The sequence below is a fragment of the Chiloscyllium plagiosum genome, chromosome 16 (genome assembly GCF_004010195.1).
Source record: "Chiloscyllium plagiosum isolate BGI_BamShark_2017 chromosome 16, ASM401019v2, whole genome shotgun sequence".
In the NCBI taxonomy this organism is placed as follows: Eukaryota; Metazoa; Chordata; class Chondrichthyes; order Orectolobiformes; family Hemiscylliidae; genus Chiloscyllium; species Chiloscyllium plagiosum.
The window spans coordinates 13,586,554-13,598,462 of record NC_057725.1 but is presented as its reverse complement, the minus strand read 5'-3'; the positions used below and the strand labels follow the sequence as shown (position 1 = coordinate 13,598,462).

Here is an 11,909-nt window from a genome sequence, read left to right as displayed (position 1 = left end):
ATGCCTAAGGGAAAGACAATGGAATGAGGACATGCCACAACCCAAAGGACTAGCCACACTACTATACATCAAGAGCATTTCCGAACTGACAGCCAGGCTACTGCAATCACTAGGACTCATATAACAGCACAAACCAACAGCCACTCTCAGACAACAACTCACCAGAACGAAGGACCCGATACCCAGCATGAGCAAAACCAATGTAGTGTACAAAATCCCATGCAAGGACTGCACAAAACACTACATAGGACAAACAGGAAGACAGCTAATGATCCGCACCCATGAACACCAACTAGCCACAAAACGACAATACCAGCTATCCTTAGTAGCCACACACGCAGATGACAAGCAACGTGAGTTCGACTGGGACAACACTACTATTATAGGACAAGCCAAACAGAGAACAGCCAGGGAATTCCTAGAGGCATGGCACTCATCCACAGATTCATTCAATAAGCACATCGACCTGGAACTGACAACCGGAAGCGGCAGATACAAACCACTATAAATGCCGGAGGAAGCATCACAGAAGCGCTTCACAGGAGGCTCCCAAACACTGAGGATGTCACCTAGACTGGGGACGAAATGTCTGCAACACAAATTCCCAGCTCGGTGAACAGAACCACAACAACGAGCACCCGAGCTACAAATCTTCTCACAAGCAGGGAGCTTTTGATTTTATTCAAGTTAACCTGAAGGCAATTATGTAAAGGCCACCCATTTACCATTAAGGGTCTGCTCACTTTGCCTTCGCTTTGGGGCATTTATATTGTCATTTGCAAACCAGATTACTACTGCAGAAACAGCAAGCGCTCTTGCTTTTCATTTGGCAGTTCAAATGGAGCGATACTTATATGTAATTCACTCACACTTACTGCAAAGGGATGATTTGGAGATGCCGGTGTTGGACTGGGGTGTACAAAGTTAAAAATCACACAACACCAGGTTATAGTCCAACAGGTTTAATTGGAAGCACACTAGCTTTTGGAGCGATGCTCCTTCATCAGGTGATAATGGAGGGCTCGATCGTAACACAGAATCTATAGCAAAAATTTACAGTGTGATATAACTAAAATTATACATTGAAAAATTGATTGTTAAGCCTTTCATCTGTTAGAATACAGTGATAGTTTCACTTCTTTCATGTGTAAATCACAAAACCTTTTTTTCTTAAAGTTGCATTCTCGGGTTGGCTGTTAACAATGGTGATAGCTAGATAATGTCTAGCTATCACCATTGTTAACAGCTAATCCGAGAATGCAACTTTAAAAAAGGTTTTGTGACTTACACATAGAATGCAGTGATAGTTTCACTTCTTTTAACAGATGAAAGGCTTAACAATCAATTTTTCAATGTATAATTTCAGTTACATCACACTGTAAATTTTTGCTATAGATTCTGTGTTAGGATTGAGCCCTCCACTATTACCTGATGAAGGAGCATCGCTCCGAAAGCTAGTGTGCTTCCAATTGAACCTGTTGGACTATAACCTGGTGTTGTGTGATTTTTAACTTCATACTGCAAAGGGAGATTTGTTACGGACCAGACCAAATTCCCTCAAAATATATTCACAAGATAGCCTCGACCCTAACTTTTTTTATATATAGATAAGTACCTGGCTTTGCATTCCAGATGCAATTGAATTTGTCAAACTACCAGTCTTGAAGCAAAACACACTTTATTTATACACTATAGTTAAAATACAGCAAAAAAAAGAATTGGAATAACTTAATTCTATTGGAAAACTTAATTGAATAATAGATTATTTAACTACTAACCAATAACTGTTCCAATATAGTAACATACCATCAACACATCCTTGGCAAAGACAAATGCAGTAAAACAGATTGTCTCACATGCAGTTCTTCAGTCCAGGAGGAAAACATCAAGAAAAACGTCTGAAAGAGAGACACAGAGAGAGAGAGTAGTAGGGAGAGGGGTACTGCAGCTTTCAAACCTAGCTTCAAGACCCAGCAACAGCTGCTACTGAAAAATTAAACCTAAAAGTCCTGGCTGTGTGGGAGCTTGACCCCACCCATTCAGACTGCTTCTATTGTTCCAACTTTTTTTAAAAAAACCAAGGTCTCACAAATAAACAACTCAGCACCTCCGTCTTAAAACCCTCTTCAAAAACAAAAGGGCAAAAACATCTCTTAAAGCCATAGTATCGTCACAGATTCTTTGTAATTTTCAAGCTTAAGGAAAAAATGGTAGACTGAAAATAATCGTAAGACTTGCTTGGTATGAAATGGCAATATGTTGAAATAAATCTCTGCAAATTTCTTTTGGAAATTAAAAATAGAGCACTTGGTTGGCTTATATTTGTGATTCAGCTGATGCATCGCACTGCAGAATTTTGTTCTACTTATATCACTGTGATCCTGTCAATGTAATTGTTACAGCAATTCTGGGAAACCTTTACAAAAAAAAATCAAAAGAATAAAAAAAGTTACTTCCTCTTTGTACCTAAGGTGCTGGAGGCTAAGCAGTGAAAGGACTGTGTCTCAAATGTATGAGACATGTTGTTACAGTCTCAATTTCATATTATCGCAACTGATATTGATCACAAACTGAGATCTTATCCACTATCAGATGAGAGTGATGTTGGGCAGTGAGAACGGGTATGCTAAGAGTTGAAACATTTGCTGTAATTTATGCAGATCCATAAAGTGTCCTTTTAGATCACGAGGAGTAAGCACCAGAAAGGCTCACAATGCCCACTGCCAGCAGTGCAAGGACTTCATCATTGAATCCCTACAGTGTGGAAACAGGCCATTTGGCCCAACAAGTCCACACCGACCCTCCATTCCCCTACCCTATTACTCTACATTTACCCCTGATTAATGCACCTAAACTACACATCCCTGAACACTATGGGGCAATTTAGCATGGCCAATTCACCTAACCTCCACATCCTTGGATTGTGGGTGGAAACCAGAGCACCCGGGGGAAACACATGCCGACACAGGGAGAATGTGCAAACTCCACACAGAGTGAGGCTAGAATCAGACCCAGATGCCTGGTGCTCTGAGGCAGCTGTGCTAACCACTGAGTAACTGAGCTGCCATGCCACCGCATTCTTTCCTCATTGAGAAAAGAAATTGTTGAAAACATCATAAATCCAAGCTGAATCCCAGTCCCAGTAAGCAGGTTTGTGCCACATCAAGAAAGCTAAAATAATGTAACTGCCATAAATAATAGTTACATTGAGCTAATGCAGTAGCTGAAAGTGTTAAGAGTAGTCGTCATACAGTGCATTGGAGGTATGTTCTCGTTAGCAATGTAAACATTTTTAAAAGTATATTTAGAAAGAAGACCTGTTTTGTCCTCAAGTAGAGGGGGATCTTGTAAGTTATTCGATAGCTACAGGTACCACAGATGCTATTTCTGTTTGTGTGATTTAAAACTAAAGTATTAACCATTGTGATTTTAATGATTATTTTTGATATCAGGAATTCAAGACTTTTCTAGCAAGATTAGATTAGATTCCCTACAGTGTGGAAACAGGCCCTTCGGCACAACCAATCCACACTGACCCTCCGAAGAGTAACCCATCCAGACCCATTTCCCTCTGACTAATTGACCTAACACTACGGGCAATTTAGCATCACCAATTCACCTGGCCTGCACATCTTTGGACTGTGGGAGGAAACCGGAGCACCCGGAGGAAACCCACACAGACACAGGGAGAACGTGCAAACTCCACACAGACAGTCGCCCAAGGCTGGAATTGAACCTGGCATCCTAGTGCTGTGAAGCAGCAATGCTAACCACTGAGCAACTGTGCCACCCCGATGTTAAATTGTAATTAGACCTTCCAAATTACTTGCCATAGTTTGCCTGAAGCCCATTGCGATGTTCCTGCAGGCTCACAGGAAAGGCTACACCTCATCAAAAAACACCCCAGTATGATCAATGATCATTCTTTTCCTGTTTCAAGCTGATTTCAGCTGAATCAACAATTGGTCATAATTCACATGGTCAGAAGTCACACAACACCAGGTTATAGTCCAACAGGTTTTTTTGAAATCACAAGCTTTTGGAGCCCTGCTCCTTCATCACCTGGTGTTGTGTGATTTCCGACTTTGTCCACTCCAGTCCAACACCAGCACCTCCGCATCATAATAGGTTCCAGCTTGCAGTTACTGTATTGGTACGTGAAGGTACCCAAGTCTGTGGTGATATCGACAACAGTGTGATAACCTGATATTTGTGGACAAGGCTATTTTCTAGCTGTGTAACCCTCTTTGGTAAGTCAAGTTCAACAAATAGCGAAGAGAATGAAATTCTCTTGTGTTATTTTATTAATGAAGTTGCATGGCATGTGTTTGATCGTTGATGATATATTGAAATGTTATTTTTATATTCCAAAAACTTATGTAACTATCACAGATGAATGATTGATCACTCATTAAATCATTTTATGGAACCATTAACCGTTCAGGATAAGGATTATTTAATGGTGCAAGACTGGTACTAATTGAAAGATTGAGTTTTACAGCAGTTATGTCAATGAGTTTCATGTCAATTGCTAAAAACAGTGTTTTGTCTCTAGCTGTTCTCAGAAAGATGCAAGTCAGGGTCTCTGCGAGGAGAGTGTAAACCAAGTGTTGCCTGCGATAAATGGTATGTTTCCTGCACTATGGCATTAGGCTGAAAAGATCTTTTCTTGTTTAACAGTGATTATTTCTCATTTTCTAGAATTCTATTCTGTGAATATGGACAGTACTAGGATGGCCAGTGCTTATTGTCTGTCTTTACTTGCCTTTGCAAAGGGTGTTGGTGAGGCATTGTGATCTGTTGCAGTCCGTGTGGTGAAAGTACTTCCCCAAAGCCTTTGGATCAAGAGGTCCAAGATCGTGGGCCCACTAGTGTTGAAGGAGCAACAATTAGCATCTAAAAAGCTCTTTCATGTTATAAACACCCTGAAGCCCTTCACAAACAACTTGATTACCAGTCGATTGGGCTGATTCTTCCTCATTCTGTCTGCAGCTGAGATACCCAAAGCTGAGCCCTTAAATGGTCACGAACCAAATTTAATTCAGCAGAGGTATTCTGGGATGTCCCACTCCCACCTCATGAAGGCAGGACAGTGGGGTTGAGAAATGCGGAGCAGACGTGATGGGTTGAGCGGCCCTCATGAAGTTGTGCTCCTCCTCCCTGGCCCACTACCTCTGAAACTAGAAGGTCATGACCATAATTTTTGTCTTTCATTAGCAGCGTTTCATTAGTCCTTAAACTGTTTTGTTGCTCGTTGATGGGTTTTGAAACAGTTTAAAATGCCACTTCATCCCTGTGCCCACCCATCTGCTAATTGGGTGAGCAGGATACTGCTAATCCTGACTGGTAACCTGTCCGAACGTCTTTAAACAGAGATTAAAGGTGCTTTATGAAAAGCTAGTTGTTTTGCATTTAATTCTTTTCTCAACCAGACCACTAGGTGGAGTACCTTCACACTGGAGAATGAGTGAATTTTCCAGGGACAAAGAACGTGATTGTGTTTCGCTGTATCGATTGAGTTTAGATGAAAACCATAATTTGATTCAGTGTATCATATTCATGACAATGTATCTCACTCATCACAACACGGAGTTCTGAAGCAGATAGCTGTGGAGGTTGTAAAGGCATTGGTGGTGATCTTTCAGGAATCACTGGAGCCAGGGAGGATCCCAAGGGGACTGGGAAATAGTTAATGTAATATTCTTTTTTTTAGATTATTTACAGTGTGGAAACAGGCCCTTCGGCCCAACAAGTCCACACCGACCCGCCGAAGCGCAACCCACCCAGACCCATTCCCCTACATTTACCCCTTCACTTAACACTACGGGCAATTTAACTTGGCCAATTCACCCATTCTGTTCAAGGAGGGAAGGAGGCGGAAGACAGGATACTATAGGCCGCTTTTCCTGATCTCTGGTAATATTTTAGAGTCCATTATTACGGATGAGATTGTAGAATACTCAGAAGGTCATGATAAATATGACTGAGTCAGCACAGCATTGTCAGTGGGAGGTTATGCCTGTTAGAATTCTTTGAGAAGGTAATGAGCAAGTTCAACAAAGGAGAGCCAGTGGAAATGAGCTATTTGGATTTTCAGAAGGCCTTTGACAAGGTGCCACACAGGAGGCTGCCAAGTCGGATAAGAACCATAGTGTGGGGGCAAGATACTGGCATGGATAGAGGATTAACTGAATGGCAGAAGGCAGAGTGTACGGATACAGGGGACCTTTTCAGGATGGCAGTGATTTACTGACTTCCTCAGGAATCTGTGTTAGGACCACAACTATTAATGTTGCTCATTAACAAAGTTGATGAAGGAACTGAGGGCATTGTTGCCAGGTTTGCAGATGACACAAAAATAGGTGGAGGGACAGATAGTGTTGAGGAAGCAGGGAGGCTGCAGAAGACTTGAACAGGCTAGGAGAGTAGGCAAAGAAGTAAAGGTGGCATAGAATGTGGGAAAGTGTGAGGGTATGCACATTGTTAGGGAGAATAGAGGTGTAGGCTATTTTCTAAATGGGAAAGGCTTCGGAAATCTGAAGCACAGAGGGACTGATGGGGATGTATAAGGTCGATGGAGTTTAGAAGGATGAGGTAGGATCTAATTAAAACTTACAGATTACCGAGTAACTTGATAGAGTGGACATGGAGAAGATGTTTCCTCTAGTAGGAGAGACAAGGACCAGAGGGCATAGCCTAAGAGTGGTTAATCTGTGGAAGTCATTATTGCAGAAGGATATGGAGGGCAATCAATGAATGTATTTAAGACAGAAATAGATAGGCTGTTGGTTTGTAAGGGGACAAAGGGTTATGGGGAGAAGGTAGGAGAATAGGGTTGAGAAACAAATCAGTCACGACTGAATGACGGAGCAGACCTGATGGGCCAAATGGCCTCATACCGCTCTTAGATCTTAAGGTCTAACAATATTGCTTGGTCACATAAATCCCATTTCTCAGAAGGTATGAATAGTTTGATTGCTGTGTGATTTTTTTCGGGTGCGGTGATTGGACAGCACCAATTTACAGTATCCTGTTTGTCTCCCCTCAGCTCAGACAATGCTAAATTCCAATGTGAAGGCTGGTGCAATTATAAATGTTAGGGAGCCAATTATCACCAGACATCTTTGCTGATGAATATAAGGAGCAGTCCAGCAGATCATGTAGCTTCATTGTAAATGTTTCTCATGAATAAAGTTTAAACAGCTGTCAGCACACAGTAGTCCATCTGCAGTAGTGTATCTCGGTCATCATTACAAAGCAAAAGCTGCTTCGTTGAAAATAGGGGAGTGTCGAATAACTACCTGATTTATAGTGCTACGTATTATTGATTCAATTGAAAACAGAGAACAATTGTGATATGGCGGGGCTGGAAATCACGGAGTAATCAAATTAAAATTCTCGGAAGCTTTTTTGTTCTAAGATTATCCTCTCTGTATTTTTATTAGTGGAAGGGGTAGTGGTGGGATTTATATTTGCCAGGACTACTCCAAATGGCTGTGGGAGGAATAGGAACTTGACCCCATAAGTTTGCCAAAGACTTCCTAAAAGTACTTAAGAGGAACTCCAAATCTCTCTTCCAGTCTTTTTGTGGCTGTGTGAAATAAACGTTCCTCCATATTTCCGTGATGCCTTTTCTAACAGTCAATCTGTGTGGTCAATTATGGGCACAAGCCCAGATATAACCAATGCAGAACACTCTCCACCTACAGTGCAGCTCGACCTTCAAAGTGCAATTCACCTGCTTACCCAACATCCTTAAAGCTATGTTTATAATCATACGTAGTACTGCCCAGCTGAATTTCCGTATGTATTTACAATATGAACATTGTTAGTGTTTCTATTCATGAAAGAATATTAGTAAGGAAGAAACAAGTTAACTGTGGTTCAGAGATTACTGTTAGCTCTCGGTGAACAAAATTTGAAGCAGTGAATCTGTATTAAATCTTTATAATGCAATTGGAAACTACTTTTGAATTTTCTAATTTTATTTTTACGTATTATTCTGCAACAATAATCATTCCAGTCAGACTATAGCATTGCATTTCATTTCATTCTGACTAACTGGCTTTATAACCATTGCAGGTGAAGGACTGCACATAAGTTACATCATTGGAGCAGTCTTGTCAATATTGGCCATATTGATTCTCATCGCTGCAGTCATCATATACAGGTATTGTATTTTTTTCTTCTTTGAAACATCCTGAATTTTGAACATATGTTGTAAGCAGTGCACACTGTAGGTTCTCAAAAATGAAGCTTCAGGTCTCCCTGTTTCACCACCTTGTGGTTCAGTTCATGTATAGATTAATTCATGTAGCCCAAGAAGTGCATTCTGTATTGAAAAGACTGGACAGACTGTCCATTCTGAAATTGTCAGTGATGAGCCATCTTCCTGACCCATTTTAGACCTTGTAGTGATGGTGTAATCTGTGTATTAGATAAACATGATCTCATTGAAACACCAGCAGCCCCTCCTTTGATAGAATAATGTTTTAACACACTCTGCTTTCACACTCTGAATTGTATTCACACGAGGCATGCAATTGTTTCAGTTACTGCAGTGTTGTACATTAAAACACCCTGATACAGCCATATAAGGTGTAAACCTGCTGCAAAATTTAAACATAATATCCATTATTACATACATGGAAGGGAAGGAGCGAGTGTTTTGACTTGTGTTGGTCTTTCTCACTCCCAAGAAATGGGCAGTGATGACTGGTTTTGCATGCGTTAAAAGCTTCCATGATCACGATTTAATTGAGGGCAGTTCTTAAGCACCCACTGTCCAGTGGTGGGAAAAAAAGGTTGTGGATGTTAAAATGTAAAAGTGTGTAAAGTCTCAACACTGACACTTGTGAAAGTATTTATAAATAAAATATATAAATCCCATTGACCCTAATTATGCTCTTTTATTGTTAAAAATTCAAGTTTGACAGAACCTGTTGCTAGCTACATGTGTACAAAATTATACTTCTTAACAGAGATCAATAATATAACTTACAAACAGCTCTTTTTGACAAATGCAACCCTTCTAATGTGTGACAGCTAGTCCAACTCTTTTGTGGTGTAACTGCAGTAATCCCTAATGCTGTAGTCAGAGAGCAGAGGGCATCATTTTCCTTAGAACAACATTTTAAAGGGTTCCAGGCTAGTGCTCAGTGGAAAGTGGGATCTGAACATCACTAATAGGACTCAACTAAAATTGGGGTGTTAAAGGCAGTGCTGACATGTTCAGAAATGCAAAGAGCACACAGTGGGCAACAGCACTGAGAGTGAAACAGCAAAATGATAATTGCAACAGCATGACTTAATTGACTTAATGTTAGTGTGATTTCAGTGATAGATGATCAAATGTGACTTATTGCAAATGAAGTGTAATATTTCAAGCTGACATAGTCTGCTGAGACATCAGTAGGTTCTATTTTTGGATATTGAGAAGTGGAGTGAGATCTTCTGTTTAAACTTTGAATTGAAAGCAAATTATATCAGTTCCCTCAGTATAAACTGCTGTCTTTGCATTACCGTATGTGTTTTTAATCTGTGATGTCCTTAGAACAGAAATGCTCATGAAGATCTAATGCCAGTTATACGACCATATTGTAAACTGTTAGGTTTAAATTAAAGGAGAACATGTCTCTGACATGATTGGCAGGCAGCTCCTAAAATATGTTGAGTCTTTTTCTGAAGCTAGGAGGTGCTGCTGTCTGAAGAGCATAGTATGAAATTATGTGCATGCTTCAATGATTTTCTGTTCAGTAAAATAATCCAGTGACCACTAGCTGAGATGCAAAATGTTCCAGTCTTCTTCAAGCATATGACGAGTTTTTGCTCGGATTTTCCTGCTCCTCGGATGCTGCCTGACCTGCTGTGCTTTTCCTGCACCACACTCCCAACTCTTTCCAGCGTATGGCTGGAATGTCAAAATGGAAACTCTCTCCCTATGCTTTCTTTGTGGAAGCCATTAGTAGAATGTTGCAGTTTGGGTTGCAACTGAGGTGTACATACCAAGTGGCAATGTAAGATATCCATCCTGCACCAAGCCACTGTGAAAAAGCTTCACCTTATCCAAGTTGGATATCAGATTGCTGCAGCTGGATAATTTCAGATTTCTGGATGAAATCTCTTTCTGCAAACAAATAACTTTCACTTTGTTTCTCAGGCATAAGAAGTCAAAGTTTAATGATCCGGTTGTGAGCAACCTAACCTACAGCAACCCGTCATACCGTACATCTACACAGGAAGTGAAAATTGAAACTGTACAGAAACCAGCAATATATAATCAGCTCCGATATAAAAAAGAGGTAAAGTCACTAATGCTATCGATGCTTTTAGAGCAAGGTAGACACTGCAGGAGTGCTTTATCTCCTCTTCCAACTCCAGTTTGATTTAATCCCTTCCCTCTCTCCCTCACATTTTAGTATTATTACAATGCCCTTGACAGGCTTGCACATGAATGGGTTGATTGGAAACATGGATGCTTTATTGGTGGTGGATAACAGATTAAAGGGTGATTGAACCTGATGTTGGTTGGACAAAAGCCGTTCAGTCCCGTGTAAGAGTGCTTCTGGATCTCAAAAAGGGAAGGAAGAAGTAAGATGCAATTAGGATTTCTAATTTATCAAAATCCTCATTTGGAAAAAAAAAGTTCAAAGTCAATAACCAATGTGTTGCTCAGGATGCCAGAATTGCAAAAGAAAACCAAAAAAAAAGTAAATGAGGAAGCATTGATGAGTAGTGTTAGAGTTTTGCTTAGGAAGTCCAAGCTGCTGTGGTGACGGGTATTCTTAGACAGGGATGTTGTATCTGGACCTATAGACAGTGATGGTGGAGGATCCAATCTCTTCCCGTTCGGAGGCCAACCAAGAATCTTCCCTAGTCTTCCTACCTGTTATTGGCTTGTTATGGAAGAATTTTCAGGTTGATTTAAAGAAGGAATAAGGAAGCAAAGAAGTTAAAATTGAAGATCATCACAGTTGGAATGATCAGCGGTGATAATGATGAACAATTAATAAGAATTGCAGATGCTGACAATCTGAGACAGAAACAGAAATTACTCAGAAACTCAGCAGGTGCAGAGAAAGCAGAGTTAACGTTTTCGGGTCCAATGACCCTTACTCAGAACTGGTTGCAGTGAGGAAAAGGATGGTATAAATGCTGAAGATAGATTGGAGGGAGGGGGGAGGAGTAAGTGATAGATGGAGTCCAGAGAAGGAGAAAAATTGTTGGACAGACAAAGAAATAGGTAATAGTCAGCATGGCCAAATGAATAAATGCTAATGGTGACTGTTCATGGCTAACAATAGGTTGTTAGTGGCAGCAGCCCACATGGTGAGAATGCTTGGTGTGTGTGTGTTGGAGGTAGACATGGAAGAAGATATTCAGGCTGTAAAATTATTGAACCCGATGTTAATCCAGAACATTGCAGTGTTCCCGAGCAGAAAGATGTGTTGTTCTTCCAGCTTACGCTGAGCTTCGCTGGAACAAGCCTGAGACAGAGATATTGGTCGGGGAACAGGATGGGGTGTTGAAGTGGCAGGCAACTGGAAACTCAGGGTCATATTTGCAGATAGAAAATAGGCGTTCTGCAAAGTGATCACCCAGTCTATACTTCACCTCCCCAATGTAGAGGAGACTACAATGTGCACAGCGAATACAGTAGGAGAAAGTAAGGACTGCAGACGCTGGGGATAAGAGCTGAAAAATGTGTTGCTGGAAAAGCGCAGCAGGTCAGGCAGCATCCAAGGAGCAGGAGAATCGACGTTTCGGGTATAAGCCCTTCTTCAGGAATGAGGAGAGTGTGCCAAGCAGGCTAAGATAAAAGGTATGGCGGAGGGACTTGGGGAAGGGACGTTGGGAATGCGATAGGTGGAAGGAGGTTAAGGTGAGGGTGATAGGCCGGAGAGGGGGTG

At 41.0% G+C, this 11,909-nt stretch overlaps 1 protein-coding gene across 5 annotated transcripts in view; it reads left to right on the top strand.

Annotated features, from left to right (window-relative positions):
- lrp4 (low density lipoprotein receptor-related protein 4) overlaps positions 1-11,909 on the top strand; it is a 399,766-nt gene that overhangs the window by 362,299 nt on the left and 25,558 nt on the right. For all 5 annotated transcript variants that reach the window (XM_043705467.1, XM_043705466.1, XM_043705468.1 and 2 more), the window contains exons 35-37: positions 4,556-4,626; positions 8,083-8,170; positions 10,160-10,301. In XM_043705467.1, coding sequence (XP_043561402.1) covers positions 4,556-4,626; positions 8,083-8,170; positions 10,160-10,301 — 301 coding nt within the window. The remainder of the gene's footprint in view (positions 1-4,555; positions 4,627-8,082; positions 8,171-10,159; positions 10,302-11,909) is intronic.